Source organism: Lampris incognitus, chromosome 19, assembly GCF_029633865.1.
Source record: "Lampris incognitus isolate fLamInc1 chromosome 19, fLamInc1.hap2, whole genome shotgun sequence".
In the NCBI taxonomy this organism is placed as follows: domain Eukaryota; kingdom Metazoa; phylum Chordata; class Actinopteri; order Lampriformes; family Lampridae; genus Lampris; species Lampris incognitus.
Window position 1 is genome coordinate 15,109,243 of NC_079229.1, and position 17,279 is coordinate 15,126,521.

A 17,279-nucleotide genomic window follows, 5' to 3' on the forward strand; every position below is an offset into this window, starting at 1 on the left:
GCGCGTGTACTGGCGTGCCATGCATCACATGCGTAACGATCCACCTGTTGGCCCCAATGCGAAGGGTGTTTGGGAGTATCGCGAGACCCCACCTTGGTGTTAGGGTTGAACGATAAAACGTCCCTCTCTGGTTGCGGAATTTTCCAGTCTTTGTAGTTGAGGTTCCTAACCTCGACTGCTAAGACGTCAACCCCCTTCTGACTGAACTTTGAGGACGATTTAAGTAGCGGATCCGCCTCCGCCCGCTTAAACGCTCGTTCGATGTGAGGATAAGGTGGTAGAGTGGAGTCCCTGACCCTCTCTGCCATTCGTGGAAAATCGGCTACCACCGGATCTTGAGGATTGCCCGGCTCGGTAACGATGTCGGCAGACTTGACCGCTCGCGCGAACAGATCGCGGAAACTGGCGAGGAATGTTTCGGACCCACGTTGCATGGCGTCGCCATCTTTGTTTGGTTGAGACGAACTTGGCTGGTCGTCTTCCACGCCCTGATCGTCTACTTCCTCAGGCAGTGAATCCTCGGGTTCCGCACCCGCCGAATAACATGCCACGGATTCACCAGGGAGAGATAGGATCTCATTGATCCAGTCCTCTCTAACTATCCCGGATGGTGGGATAGCCTCTGGCTCCGGAGGGATGCTAATGCTAGCCGCCGTCCCGTGACTGTAGCTAGGAAGCATCGGAGGGATGTTGCTAGCCTCCGCCCCATGGCTATAGCTAGGTAGCACCATGCTAGCCGCCTCGTTAGCAGGTGCGAAGGGATCTGCAAGTCCCCATCTTTGACGGTACAGGGCAGCCCACCTTTGGCGCCCCGATCCTCTGATGGTTTTACAGAAATTGCAGTCGATCTCATTACGGTCTACATCCCTCAAGTAGCCCGTGTAGTGAACATGCGGGATATGGGAGACACAGTCCGGATGGGGGTCCCATTGGAGCGTCGCCGGTTTAACACACCCGCACCAAGCGTAGAATCCGGCCACATCGACCGGATTAACGAACATCTTGGCGATAAAAGGTAAGCTAACTATAAGTTAGTATCTAATATACCAGTATATCACTAGATTACTTGCGTATTTGCAGTTTTCCTCTTAGTCCCAGCGAGAGAGAAACAGCCATCGACCGATCTCATTTAGTTGGAGATGGAAAGAGGAATAGCGCTTCCGGTGGGCGTGCCAATACGGGGTCGGTGGGAGGACATATGACCACAGGGGGTCATATTGTCCGGCATTGGCACGGGGAATGCACCTCCATCGTTTTTCTTTTTTCCAGCGAGCTATTGTGGATGATGTCACAATGCAATAACCCTCTCAGCCATTTTGGAGTACGTGAAATGTAACCATTCAATGAAAAAATAAAGTGGCTTTCTTTCTAAACAATAAAGTGTGTGTTTTCCTTTCTTCTTCCCCAGAGCCGCTTTCCTTCCATTTTTTCTCTCCAAATCCCAATTATCAAACACCCACTAGAGTTCTACTTCCTTCTCTAGGTCAAGGTCAAGTTCAAGGTAATCTTTATGATCCCGGAGAGGCAATTTGTTGCACAGCCAGCAGTAAATACAATCAACATCAGTGATCAACACATACCAATCAATACACAAACAATTCGCATTAAGAAACATGGAATTGCATAATATTTTTCAAAAGGCCAAAAGCAGCAGGGACAAATTAATTCTTAAATCTATTAGTGCATCTTGGCAGATTATATCTGCGACCAGATGGAAGCAATCTGAACTCACTGCACAAGGGGTGACTACGGTCAGCAAGAATTGACTGAACCTTCTTTATGGCTATGACTTTGTACACATGGGAGAGGTCACTTAGCTTTGCACCTGTAATTGTCCTGCACATCTTAACAATTCCTTCTAACCTGCTCCTGTTTTTCAAGGTCAGTGACCCAAACCAGCAAATAAAAGAGAAGATTAGAACAGATTCTAAACAAGAGTTAAACATTCTCATAAATGCGGTGTCAAAATTAAAACTTCTGAGCTTCCAATAAAAATACATGCGCTGATGGGCCTTTGTGCAAACAACATCAATATTTGGTTCAAAGGTCAACTTATCAATTATTGTCCTCAGATACTTATACTGTTGGACAATTTCAACAGCCTGGTCATGAATAACAGCAGGAAGAATAGGTGAAGATTTCTTCCCCAAGTCAATTATAAACCTCCTTTGTTTTGGACACATTTATATCCAAGAAGGAGTGTTTACACAAGTCACTGAAATCATCCACCATTGGACTGTGTGCAGGTCCATCATTTATAAGCAGGGATACAATAACGGCATCATCTGCAAACTTGATGATGTGTCTGCCCTCATAATGACACTGTAACTCAAATAAAAGTGGTGAGAGGACATGCCCCTGGGGGAAACGGGTGGAAGATAAAAGGGCATCAGATAAAATGCCATTGACTTTAACTTTTTGAGACCTGTCAATTAAAAAGTCGACCACCCAACATATTAATCCAGGGTAAATGATGTGGATGCTGGCAAGCCCATCTGCTAAAATGTGAGGTTGTATGCAGTTAAAAGCTGAAGAGAAGCTGATAAAAAGTAATCACACAAAATTCTTTGTACCATTCAGATGATCCAGGACCATGTTAAGTAGGGTGCTTGTAGCATCCTCAACATCCCTGAATGGAGGGCAGGTTGGCACCAATGATTTTCTCTGCAGACTTAACTATCCATTGTAGTCTGTCCCTGTCCTGTTTGATGGCTGAACCAAACTAGACAGTGGTGGATGAGCAGAGGACAGACTGGATTATTGTAGTGTAGAACTGAATCAGCAGTTCCTGAGGCAGGTTGAATTACTTGTGCTGGCGGAGAAAGTACATCCTCTGCTAGGCCTTTTTTGTGATTGTGTTTATGTTGGATGTCCATCTTAGGTCCTGGGGGATTGTGGAACCAGAAATCTGTAAGTTTCCACCATAGGCACCATGATGTTGAATATGGTGTGTGTGGGGGGGTGGGTGTTGGGGGGTTCCTCCTGAAGTCCATTGTCGTCTCCACTGTTTTGAGCATGTTCAACTCCAGGTTGTTATGGCTGCACCAGGGGGCCAGCTGTTTAACCTCCCATCTGTATGCAGACTCGTCACCATCCTGGATAAGGCCAATGATGGTTGTGTCATCTGCAAACTTCAGGAGTTTAACAGATGGGTCACCTGAGGTGCAATCATTTGTGTAGAGGGAGAAGAGTAGAGGGGAGAGCACACATCCCTGGGGGGTGCTAGTGCTGATTGTCCAGGTGCTGGGTGTGATTTCCCCCAGCCTCATCAGCTGCATCCTGTCTGCCAGGAAGTTTTAATCCACTGGCTGATGGGGGCTGGTACAGTGAGCTGGGTGAGTTTGGAGTGGAGGATATCTGGGATGATGGTGTTGAACACTGACCTGAAGTCCACACACAGGACCCCTGCATATGTCCCTGGGGAGTCGAGGTGTTGGATGATGTAGTGCAATCCCATGTTGACTGCATCATCCACTGACCTGTAGGCAAACTGCAGGGGGTCATGCAGGGGCCTGTGATTTCCTTCAGGTGGGCCAGCACCAGTCTCTCAAAGGATTTCATGACCACAGACGTTAGGGCAATGGGCCTGTAGTCATTTAATCCTGTGATACGGGGTTTCTTGGGGACCGGGATGATAGTGGGGCTCTTGAAGCAGGAGAGGACTTTACACAGGTCCAGTGATCTGTTGAAGATCAGTGTGAAAATCGGGGCCAGCTGGTCAGCACAGACTTTGGCCAGCTGGTCAGCACAGACTTTAAGAAAGGAGGGTGACATGCCACCTGGGCCTGGTGCCTTGCTGGTCTTCTGTCTCTGGAAGAGCTGGCGCACGTCTTCAACACAGATCCCGAGTGCAGGTGGGGGTTCGGTAGGCAGGGGAGAGTGGCTGGCTGGGAGTGCCGTTGGTTGTGTATTGGGGCTGGAGAGGGTGAGGGGTATGAAAGTTTGCTTTTCAAACCTGCAGTAAAACCCATTTAGGTCGTCAGCCAGTTGATGGTTCCCTGCAGTGTTTCTGCATTCCTTGCAGATGGTTTCCTGTAGTTGGTAATATCTTTCAAGCCACTCCAGAATAATGCTGGGTCATTGGCAGAAAACCTGTGAGTGTATTTCTAGCTTTGTTATACTGGACCCTATCTCCACTCTGTAGGCTTCCTCTTTGGCCTGACGAAGCTGCCTGAGTTTTGCTGTGAACCAGGGCTTAGTGTTGTTAAAGGTATAGAAGGTTTTGGTTGGCATACACATGTCCTCACAAAAGTTGATGTAAGATGTCACAGTGTCAGTAAGTTCATCCAGATCTGTAGATGTAGCCTCGAAAACACTCCAGTTAGTGCAGTCGAGGCAGGCCTGGAGCTCCAGTTTTAACTCATTGGTCCATTTCCTCACAGTTCTAACCACAGTCTTTGCAGATTTTAGTTTCTGCCTGTAGTTTGAAATAAGATGAATCAGAGAGTGATCAGAGAAGCCCAAAGCTGCATGGGGGACAGAGCAATAGGCGTCCTTTAATATTGTGTAGCAATGATCCAGCGTGTTTTTGTCTCTGGTTGGACAATTAACATGCTGTCTGTATTTTGGGAGTTCGTGGCTGAGGTTTGCTTTGTTAAAATCCCTAAGGATAATGAGTAGGGAGTCTGGATACTTGTGCTCCATGTTTGTAATTTGATCAGCCAGATGTTTTAATGCCTCTTTAACACAGGCCTGGGGTGGGATATAGACACCGACCAGAATAAATGATGAAAATTCCCGCAGCGAACAGAATGGTTTACAGTCAATGAAAAAGGTCTCTAAGTGAGGGCTGCATGATTTCTTCAACACTGTGACATCTGTACACCAACCTTTGTTTATGTACAAGCATATGCCGCAACCTCGTGTTTTTCCCTGATAGCTTGCTAACTTGCCTCTGTAACTCCCTGCAATGAGTATCATCGCCCTGGTTACAACTCATATTCCTCTTATGTTTTTAAGAGATTTGGACACCCATGGTTTGTTATTAGGAAAGATAGAAGTTGATTTCTTGGTGATAACTAAATCTTCAAAAAAAATGTGTACAAGCAGAGACAGTCTCAGTAAGCTCGTACAAATCAACTCAAACACCTTTAAATAAATCCCAGTCTGTGCAATTGTAATGATCCTGGAGACAATGAATAGACACCTCTCACCAGACTGGAACCAAACATCGTTCAGGTTTTGTTCTTTTGTAGACTGGAACCAAATAAATGACATTGTGATCAGATATGTGAAGAGGAGCTCTGCGTAAAGATTTGTAAACTCCCTTAATTGAACTACAATAAAGGTCCAAACATTTCATATGCCGAGTAGGAAAAGTGACGTATTGATAAAAGTTACTAAGCAACTTACCAGGCTTACAGTAATTAAAGTCACCCATAACAAAGTTAGGCACGTCCGGTGCGATACTCTGTAGCCTGTGCACTGTTTTAGTAATAGCCCGTGTTGCGGCGTCAACATTAGCCTTCAGGTGGATGTACCCAAGTGTAACAAATATCCGTGGAAATTCCCTTCGTAAACAAAATGGTCACAGAGAAACAGACATGAGTTCAACGTCCGGAGTGTACGGAGTTTCCCTGACAACAACTTGGTTACACCAGTTTTTGTTGACGTATAAACACAATCCTCCTCTGAGTGATTTCCCAGTCACTGCCGAGTCTCTGTCATGTCAGAGGGTCACTTCAAAACCATCGATTTCCAGATTGGTTTGTAAGTCCTGCTCCTTGAGCCAGGTCTCAGACAAGGCAATAAGACAGGTAGTCATTCCTGTATTCCGATAGGAACTTGACATTTTCTTCTGTAGTTCACTAACCTTGTTACCGAGGGACTGTACATTGGTAAGGTTGATTGAGAGGAGGGGAATCTGCTGATGGCCTTGTCTTTTAAGTGTCTGGCGCACTCTACCACGTCTGCCCCTTTTCCTCATTCCCGTTGGCCTGGATATCTAGCTCCCATCCCCACAGAAGGACCATGCCGAGTGATCTCCATAGCGAAACCTGAAGGATCCAAGGCTCCAATGCCTGAGCTCTTGAGTAGCAGAAGAAACTCTTGGCTATACTGAAGAAGCTCATGAATCTCACAACGACTTCTCAAAAAATGACAAAAGAGCGTCAAAATGAGGAGAGAGCCCATAAACCTGAGGTAAGTTGATACTTAAATTGCATGCAGTCAATCAAAAATAAGTTACAAAACGGGTTAAAAAACCAGCAGGGGCGCACACAACTAACAACTGCTAATGCTTGTGGCCGTTAGTCCAGCGCCATCCCTTAAATGAGCATTTCTCTGAAGACTCTTTAAAGTTTTAAGTTCAACACCTATCATCTTGGGGCAAAAGAGCTTCCAGCCTTCTTGTTTACTTGAGTTGCCTGGAACCTGACGTAGTAAACTAGGATTTAGAAGCACTTGGTAGTTCAGGCACATGCCAAAGGCCGTGGCAAACATCAATAATGTCAAACAGATGCTGATGAGCTGTGATCAATCAATCAGAGCCTTCACAATTCACTGTGTGTGTTTCTATGCCGGTAACAAAAGCATGTGCACTTCTGCAGGGGCGATTAGCACTTGAAGGATAGGATTTGAACAGGAGATGAGAAGCTTTCTGATTGGATGTTCGAATTCATTTCACTGCCCATCAGATTTTACTGCTACCTTTGACAAGAGTAGAAAATGAAATTCCAGTATTGATGGGATCGGTTGTCTTGATATATATGTAAGACTTGGTGTGTGAGTTAAACATTGCAATAGAGAGCCTGGATGTGCAGTGAGGACAAGCATATGTTTGTGTTTTCATACACAATTATGTAAGCCTGAGATGGTGTTTTAATGACCCACACTTCAGTGTCCCTTAAAGAGTACGCAAGTGCTCGTTTTTCACCTGTCTCCATCTAATATTTACAAAAAGGATAGCAAAGGGGTGTAGCTGTAGAGGACAGTGATAGTGGCGTCCATGTAAAACAGATATAAATGGGTGTGAATGTAGAGGAAAGTGATGGTGGTGTCCATGTATAAAGGATATAAAGAGGCATACATGTAGAGGACAGCCATGGCAGTGTCCATGTATAAAGGATATGAAGGGGTGTAGATGTAGAGGGTAGTGATGGTGGTGTCTATATACAAAGGATATAAAGGGGTGTAAATGTAGAGGACAGTGATGGCGGTGTCCATTGTCCATGTATAACAGATATAAAGGGGTGTAGATGTAGAGGACAGTGATGGTGGTGTCCATGTATATAGGATATAAAGGGGTGAAGATGTAGAGGACAGTGATGGCGGTGTCCATGTATAAAGGATATAAAAGGGTGTAAATGCAGAGGACAATTCGGGCGGTGTCCATGTTGTAAAAAGGATATAAACGGGTGAAGATGTAGAGGACAGTGATGGCGGTGTCCATGTATAAAGGATATAAAAGGGTGTAAATGCAGAGGACAATTCGGGCGGTGTCCATGTTGTAAAAAGGATATAAACGGGTGTAGATGTAGAGGACAGTGATAGTGGTATCCATGTTAAAAGGATATAAAAGGGTGACGATGTAGAGGACAGTAATGGCGGTGTCCATGTAAAAAGAATATAAAGGGGGGTAGATGTAGAGGACAGTGATGGCAGTGTCCATGTATGAGGATATAAAGGGGTGTAGATGTAGGGGATGGTGATGATGGTGTGGGTTAGACTGAAGGTGTCAGTTTTGTAGTAAAATACCCTACCCTAGCTTCACACAAGTCTACCCAGAGAACATGGGTGGTTTGTTCCTTAGGGTGGCCAGTAGGGGGCAGTCTTGTCTCCAGTCCTAATTTTAAAAAAAAACCAACAGTGCAGTGACACTGTGCAGGACATCTTTGAACTGTTTTAAACGGCTTGTAAAAACCCATCTTTTCAGGCATGCCTTTTTGTAGAGCCCCACCCCTGCCTTCTGTTTTGTTTAATTTTTAGCTTGGTCTGTTACTCCCTATGCCATGTCTTATATTCATTCAATTTATTTTATGTATTTATTCATATTTTGTGTATTGAGTGTAAAGCACTTTGTAACTGTATGTTTTTAAAAGTGCTATATAAATAAAAATTTGCTTTGCTTGCTTGCTGTAGGCAGGGTATCAACTTTGGAGTGGACGATCAAACCATTGTGATGTAAAGGGCAGGGGATCACGATCTTTTGAAACAAATATGCACTATTAAGTGTCTATAATCAGCACAGGTGCTTTCGTTGTGTATTATCGATATTATTGAAATTACATAGTTATGTTTATAGTGATATATTGGGGGGGATATATCATATTTTTCCCAGGATGGGGGGGTCGTGTCCCCCCCGTCCCCCCGGGATTTCCACCTATGGCTGTAGGAGATGCCGTCCTCCGGATGCGATGTTAAACCAAGTTCCTGATTCACTGTAGTCATTAAAGATTTCATGGCACTTACATTTTAATTTTAAATTCTAATTTAAACATTTTAAAGTGTAGGGGGTTCCCTGGTGTCCTGGCAAAAATTCCCAACCTGGCTTTCTCCATCTGGCCACCTTATCATCCCCTGTGTAATTCACTCAATGATTCCCTCCCTCTCCACCTCAAGCTGATGTGTTGTGAGTGTTCTGGTGCAAAATGGCTGCCATGCATCACCTAGATGGGTGCTGCACATTGGTGGTGGTTGAGGTGAGTTTTCCCCCTTCACTGTGAAGCACTTTGAGTATCAAGATAAAGCGCTATATAAATGTAATACATTAATAATGATGCAGGTGACTTTAAAGATGCTGTCAGCTGTGTCAGGAGATACTTGTAGTCGGCACTGATACACTCTCCAGCATTGGTTGAGAATGCCAAAAACATTCTCAGCTATGCCTCAGGCTCTGGAGAGGCGACAGTTGAATACACGGTGATTCTCTGGCAGACGTTTCCCAGGATAGGGACGGAGGAGAAAGAAGGTTTTCATCAGGAAAGCCTCATCCATTCCTATCACAAATGGTACCGATCCCAACTTGGGTGCTGAGGGGAGTGGGCATGATGGTACATTCAAGGTACCAGCTTGAAGGGCCTGTCCCAGAGAGGAATTGGTGAAGATGCCTCCATTACTGTTGCTGCTGAAATCTCCCATGTCGACAGCCAGAAACTGATACTCCGCATCCACCAGAACGAGGAGGACCACGGAGAAAGTGCCCTTATAATTATGAAAACAAATTAGCTGGTGATTGAATTACAATGGGGTTCCCATCAAGTGCAATGATAAAATTTGGGAAGTTCCATTTTTCTTGGAACCTCCTGGCAGTGTTCCTCCAGAGCTCCTCAGTTGGGACTGGCATGTGGGTTTCCCTCATTTGTGCCCAGATGATATCACAGGTGTCCTTCAGCAAATCGGCCATGGTTTACAGATCACGACCGAAACTCGAGGTGATGGTCGTGAAAGAATCCCCAGTGCTGAGGAATATGGGGGAGGTAAGAAAACTATTTGATCCACATTTGTGGCAGTAGGTTATGATTTTCTGAATTAATTGGTATCTTTTATGAACTGATATCATTTTTTGACTACACTATCAATATTAAAAAATGAATAATAATAATCTCATTACAGGCCTGTGCATAGCTCAACGTATCAACTGATTGTAAAAAACAAAACAAAAAAAAGGCGGGTCATGCTCGATTTGTAATGACTGTCTAGTTAAAAAGAGGATGATATGAGTATGGGTATGAGTATGATAGATAGATAGATAAGATAGATTGATAGATCGATAGATAGATAGATGGATGGGCCGTGACAGATTGACAGCCTGTCCATGGTGTCTCCCTGCCTGCTGCCCAATGACTTCTGGGATAGGCACCAGCATCCCCATGACCCTGTGTAGGATAAGTGGTTTGGATAATGGATGGATGGATGGATAGATAGATAGATAGATAAGGTGGTGTTGTGAAAGACTGTGCTTATGACATTTTAATAGGCCTACGTATTCCAAACATACACTATGGAAGCTTAGCCTATACAATAACTTACCTCAGACAGACTGCTAGACGCTGCTCTGAATCAATAGGATCCCCCGGTAGTTGGTCCTCTGCCTCCTCAGATGTGGTGCTAATATCCCCAGAAGGACCTCAAATTGTCCCATCGATATCTAAAATATGTCTGGAACTGGTCGTGGTAGAGCTTCAGCTCCTGTATGGGGCAGTAGAACTCTCCTTTTCTTTCTCTACCATGTGAAATGGGATGTACTCAAAATCTCCTCTTATTTTGTTGAGTGAGGAGGACAAGATCAACATCACTGGATGACGTTGAATTCATTTTTTTTCTGAAGAATGATCTGTCTAAAATGTTGTCGCAAAATCATTTCTCTCGCAAATTTGTATTGCTGCCAGTATGAATAGTTTTGATTTCGCATTTTCATATCGTTTATTTGTCACGCCCCTGGTGTCTAAAGGCCTTAAGGAAAAATTCTGGTGTTGCCATCTAGTGGTTACTGGTTGTAGTGCTATATGGGGTGACCAGAAAAAAACAGATTGTACAATGCAATGTGACAACGTCATGTTAGCTAGCTGACTTAATTTACCCCTTAGCCATCATTGCATCAATTGTCCCCCCTGAGAGATTTGGCAGGGGCTGTCACTGCCAGAGAGATTAGTTGGGTAATGCTGGCATGTCACATTTCTACTCTCCTCGTACTTTATTGGTCTGATGCTCTGGACCCCATGTGTGTCGCCTACATCACATAGTTCTCAATATCTGTCATGGCCCATATTACATTGGGGGTTGATTGTAATTTGCGTTTTTCCCCCAGACGTAAGAAAAAGCAAAGATTTTCTCCCTCAAAGTGACTGCGTGATGCATCTTGTTGTTTGCTGAATTTAGCATGAGTGCAATCAGCTCTACCATCCTAGCACCATACCTACAAGTTTTCAGCTAAAAAAATGTAAAAAAAAAAAAGGTTTATTTTCCTATTAAGGGACACTACAGCACACATATGTATACGGTCCAGTAATTAAGTTGAAGAAGGCAAGTAAGATAAAAAAGAACATGGTCCATTTAGTATATTTCTATTACGCCCCATATTCCACCATTATATTAAGATTGTGTGACCTTGCTATGGCCTCCCTTGCAGCATGAATGATGGCATAGTAAGTACAAATAATATAAGCATAATATGTACAAACTTCTGACTTGTTCTGTTGTCGTGTATTTGACTGTTGTTGTTTGTTTTTTTTCTGTGTTTCTACTCTTCAGCAAGTGTGTAACATGGCTGACTAATTTAGTGGTGCAGGTCTGGTAGGTGGGTGGATACTTGGGATCAGGTTGGATATGATGTACAATTAAAAAAAAGCACAAATGATGGCTATTTATAAGGGATTAGATGTTGGTGTGCCCAACATGCTTACTGTCACATGACCCCTGTTTTGCTTCTAATGAAATTAATGAGAGAACCTTATGAAGCACAGAGGTGAAACGTGTTGTTCGATTCAAGGTTTTTGCTTGACATGGGATAAAAATAATAGACATTTCAGACAAGTTTGTGAGCTCTCACAAATACTGTTTTAATCTGGGTCTGAATGTTTGTCATTATCTTCTTTTTAAGAGGGGGCGGCCATCCCTTTCTACTCCTCTCGAAAGTGCTGCCAAGTCTAAGTACCTTAGCTCAGAATCAAGCTTTTAATAGCTTAGCTGAATTCTCAATCAATCCTTGTCAGGAAACTACTGACTGGCCCGGTGGTATTGATCTGAGTTAAGCAGTTTAGGTGCACAAAAAAAACAAACTCTGAAGAGCGCACACACACACACACACACACACACACACACACACACACACACACACACACACACACACAGAGAAACAGTCATAATCACAAACATGTGCACACACACAAACAGATCGATACAGTTTGTGTTGCCATACGTAGTCTTTTTGCTGGAAGTGGATTATCAGTGGGAAAGGGCAGGCATTTTCTTCACTACCAGAAAATGGGAGAACAGGGTATATTTCTTCAGTTGATTTATGGAAGACCTCTCATCTCACCCTGGATACCTTAAGGTAAGTCGATGAGGTTGCATGTCTTCTGTGTGTGTGTGTGTGTGTGTGTGTGTGTGTGTGTGTGTGTGTGTTTACCTGGATAGTGATACTCTTGTTGACTCGGGACATATTTATACTGTGTGGTTGTCCATTGGCTAAGTTACGCTGGTCCACATCAATTGCAAATGGCTCCTTTAAACCACCCAGATCATATCGTACCTGTAATGAACCTGAAAACAGGAAGGCCAGAGCTTGTTTTAGGGCGCTCTGTATAATCCCTTTTAATGAAACTTTCATATGTCAAAAACAGCGAGACTAAGTGCCTGCTCAGTTTAAGCAATAAGCTTTTAGAGTTATTCATTGCCCATAACCACCGAGTCCAATTCAGATTCACAGGGGGCTGGAGTCTATCCCCACTGGCACTGGGCAGAAAGGCAGGGAGACACCCTAGACAGGTTGCCAGTACATCACAACGTCCACACACACAATCACTCACACACCATTCACACTTGTGTGTAATTTAGATTCCCCCCTTCAAAAATTTTTTTTTATTATTTTTCCCATTTTTCCCCCTTTTCCTCTCCAATTGTATCCGGCCAATTACCCTATTTTCCGACCCCTCCCGGTCGCTGCTCCACCCCCTCTGCCGATTCATGGAGGGCTGCGGACTACCACATGCCTCCTCCGATACATGTGGAGTCGCCAACCACTTCTTTACACCTGACAGTGAGGAATTTTGCCAGGGGGACGTAACATGTGGGAGGATCACGCTATTCCTCCCAGTCCCCCCCCCCCTCGAACAGGCACCCCAATAGACCAAGGGAGGCGCTAGTGCAGCAGCCAGGATACATACCCACATCTGGCTTCCCACCTGCAGACACGACCAATTGTGTCTGTAGGGACGCCTGACCAAGCCGGAGGTAACACAGGGATTTGAACCGGCGATCCCCGTGTTGGTACGCAACGGAATGGACTGCGAAACTAGGATTAAACCCAGGACATTCATACTGTAAGGCCACAGTGCCATCTCTTCCACCATTGTACCACCCAAAGATGTTGCTATGAGCCCATTCTCATCCCATGGTGTCATATACCGACGCTTTACAAAAGTGTCGTAATGCAAGGTATCCTTCCACATCTGCATAGAGACAGACCGAGTAGCGACATTTACCAACATACCTCACCCTAACCCTTAACTCAACCACCACCTAACCTGCCTGAAATTAATATTAGGCCAGTCAATTGTTGGAGAAAAATTGCTGACGCTATCCAACACTGCTGTAGGAGGTTTAATAATTAATGGTTTAATACCCTGCAAATCTCATACTGATGCTGAGGGGTACCTTGTACATCATATATCAATGCTTTGGCAAAAATGTTGATACACAGTATGACACTGTGGGATGAGAATGTGTTGCTGTTACATGCAGACACATTAACATGCTGTTAACACAGCAGCACTGTCCGGAACAATCATATTCCTCTCCTGTTGGCCATCGTTTGGCTAAACTGAAAAAGACGGAAATGAATTTTGTGCAAGGGTGACTCAGGGGGTATTCATGTGTGTAGGCAAAACATGAGCCCTTCTTCAGTAACTTGGTTTTTATTGAGTCATCAAAGCTGTTTAGAAGCTCCAAGGATTCAATCGAGGATGCTTCGTCCAGAAAGGCCTTACTTTAACAGGAAAGCTCATACTGTTTTTTCCCTACTGATTTGACGGTATGCTTGAAACGGGTTCCTGCTTCACCACCCACCATTAGCGATTCTGCAGCCGGTAAAGAAGTTTACACATGTATTACAAATGTAAATGAGGGTGTTCGGGTAGCATAGCGGTCTATTCTGTTGCCTACCAACACAGGGATCGGCGGTTAGAATCCCTGTGTTACCTCCAGCTTGGTCGGGCATCCTTACAGACACAATTGGCTGTGCCTGCAGGTGGGAAGCCGGATGTGGGTATGTTTCCTAGTTGCTGCACTAGCACCTCCTCTGGTCAGTCGGGGTGCCTGTTCGGGGGGGGGGGGGACTGGAGGAAATAGCATGATCCTCCCACGTGCTACGTCCTCCTGGTGAAACTCCTCACTATCAGGTGAAAAGAAGCAGCTGGGGACTCCGCATGTATTTGAGGAGGCATGTGGTAGTCTGCAGCCCTCCCCGGATCGGCAGAGGGGGTGGAGCAGTGACCGGGATGGCTCGGCGGAAGAGTGGGGTAATTGGTCAAGTACAATTGGGGAGAAAAAATGGTGAAAAAAAAATGTTAACGAGAAAAACTCTTCACATGATTGTCTCTCAGTAAGTGGTTATAACTGGTAACTTTACATTTCTAAAGAAATTGCATCAAATGACACAGCTGTATCCAGAAGACACCGAGATGAGACTGTTTGCATCTTTTATGCACAGTGCATATGTGTGTGTGTGCACGTGCATAATGCACACGTGTGTGTGTGTGATGCGTGTGTGTGATCTGTGTGTGTAACTAACCATTGTGCCGTAACACCACAGCCAGATAGTCCTGCACCTTGGAGCTGATAAACATCAGAATAGCTGGTGCATTGGATGTGCTGAAACTAAAGGCCACTTCCTCTTTTGTCAGATTCATTTCCTGCGGGCTCAGGGGATGGGCAAGGATCCTTTCATCCTTATGGGCTCGTGCCGCTGCTTCAGGCAGGAAATTGTACTTGACCAGTGTTCCAGCCTCAAAGAATCCCCCGACATCTGAACAAGAAGATTGGACGAAGGCATTCAAACACACAGCCAAACACAAGAATGCCGCACACACACACACACACAAACAAGCACACAGACAAATAGATTTATACGCAGCTATTTACAACACTAACAGCTTAACAACCACCTGTTTGTTGGAGCTATGCATCAGTATAATTTACGGTATGTGATAAAAAAAGCCACATACATTCACAAAGCGACCACATGCACGTACACAGTGACAAAATCATTGCTAGATACGACTAAGGAGACAACATATATGGCTAGAGAGAAATAAACAAAAATAAATACGGCTGTGCTTAGGAGGCATGGTTATGTGGGTGCTTAATTGCTCGACTGCGGCATCAGAAATAAAACAATACATTGTTTACCAGTGCATTAGGAAGCCTAATGGCATATTCCAACCATTTCAAAAGGCGTATTGATTCTCTTAATCGAGTGTTGAGAGGAGGAGAGAGCTTATTTATCTGGCTCTGTTGGTGCACGGCTGTGGGTGCGTGCACGTGTAATGTGTGTGAGCGTGTGCACATTTGTGCCTTTATATGTCATAGCATCAATTACACTGGAGATAACAGGCACTTTGCACATTCAATTAAAAAGGATGCTCACGGTGGACATCAGTGGGAAATGGGTCTTGTGCGAGTATGCATATACGTGTGCGCTTGTAATTGTGCACACCAATGCAGGGGGGCAATTGTGTAAATGCCATTAAATATACCTTGCACATGTTATATTTTCTGCAGTGGGAGCAGATCAATTTTATCTTTAAATCACTTGCAACTGCACGGTACAATTGTGGATCTTATATTAAAGCTTCAGGACACCCATCACCTCCCATCAGATATCGCACAATGACTACTTCAGCTACACAACTTTCATTTAATACCTGACTAGCGCTCAGAAAATGGCCTTGTGAAAACGACCTCTCACTGGTATATTGTGCTGTGTTAAAAATAGCTAACTGCGTGGCATTCTGCAGCACCGTGGGTTTTCTCCTCCGCTCTGAAATGGAGTGCTGTGAGACAGCGAGTTTGATCTGAAACGCAAGAGTAGCCAATTTCATCAATTGTTCCATGACAAGGGAGCATGATTGCGAAACAATGTAAATGGCTAGCTTGTTCCCTACTGATTTCTGATAATGCAAAGTTGTTGACTGATGTGAATTATTGGAAAAGCTAATGCTAAGGGCCATTAAGATTTCTGGAGCTGAACTTTATTGAAAAAAGTCCTGTGGCTGTGGACTTGATAAATGGCTGTATTACCAATTAGGCCATTTCAAAAAGGTGCTCTTGAATCAGCCAGAGGGTACTATTTTCATCATAGTAGTGAGCTGTACAACTCCACGATATGGTAAAAAAAACCAACAACAAAACGAACAAGCTACAACGCTGTTCGGCTTGACCTGTGGGCAATGGCATTTTTTACTTTTGCTTTTTGTAAAAGAGAAATTTGAACGCATAGAAAGTATTTAAGAGTATTTAAGAATTTAAGTATTTAAGAATTTCCGCTTCTGGTGTGGGAAGATGGCGGCGCGAATTCACGTTTGTGGTGGCCTCACCCAGTACCATCCATGCGGTGTCTTTGTCCATGTCTGCGTTTAAGTTTTGTCTTCATTTGATTGGCTGGGAGGGCTGGTGCTGGATAGGCTGGGAGAGCGTGGTCTGCTGCGTCTTGTGGGCCCAGGGACCACAGCCCGGCCTGGAGCTGCGACTGAGGAGGAAACACTGAGGGTGGTCTGACAGGACAGAGAAGCGGGGCAGGCTAAGCTAACTGCTAGCCTATGCAAACTGGCAGTTTCGATAACACCGAGGACGGTCTGGCGGCGACCTCATCTGGCGTCGACTGTGGTGTTTTTGGTGTTGTCGTGTGCAGTGTGGGGAGATGTGTCAAGGGTGTCTGGCTGGGAGAGACGGCGTTGGATTGGCTAGGAGAGCCTGGACTGCTGCATCCGGTGGGCCCAAGGACCACGGCCCCTGCCTGGAGCTGCGCTTGAGGAGGAAGCACCGAGGGCGGTCTGACAGGACGTGGAAGCGGGGCAGGCTAAACTAACTGCTAGCCCGTGCAGACCGGCAATTACGACAGTCATCCTGGCTTGCGTTCGTTCCCTTGGACAGTGATTTTTTATTTATTTTTTAGCTTGGATACATGTGTTAGTTTAGATATATGTGTTAGTTAGGATGCATGTTCTTGAAGTTCTTGTAGGTTTTGGATGTGTTTTTGTCTTTGTGTTTCACTGCTGTGGGCTGGGGGAAACCACATTTCGTTTCATTTCATGTATGGAAGTACATGAAATGAAATGATAGTGTTTCTGATTCCTGAGCAGGAACACTGATCCGAGACCAGTTTGCCTCTTAACTCATTACAATTCATAGCTTGTCCGGACAAGTGGTCCAAGATCACTGTACTTCCTCTTAAAATCTTTATGTATGCCAGGGGAAGCCGGTCTATGCTCAAATCAATATACTCAACAGTACAGTATGTTCCTTTCTGGGTCCCCGGATGGCGAGTGTCGTGATACGTTTTAATGAGTGCGGGTCTTGAAAGGTGAGGCAAAATCTATAACTGGACTGTGATTGTACAGTCT

At 44.7% G+C, this 17,279-nt stretch overlaps 1 protein-coding gene across 1 annotated transcript in view; it reads right to left on the reverse strand.

Annotated features, from left to right (window-relative positions):
- cntnap2a (contactin associated protein 2a) overlaps window positions 1–17,279 on the reverse strand; it is a gene marked incomplete at its 5' end in the record, with an annotated part of 429,422 nt that overhangs the window by 40,670 nt on the left and 371,473 nt on the right. Inside the window, 2 exons of the mRNA XM_056299196.1 lie at window positions 12,068–12,201; window positions 14,450–14,683. Of these exons, the coding sequence (XP_056155171.1) occupies window positions 12,068–12,201; window positions 14,450–14,683 (368 nt within the window). The remainder of the gene's footprint in view (window positions 1–12,067; window positions 12,202–14,449; window positions 14,684–17,279) is intronic.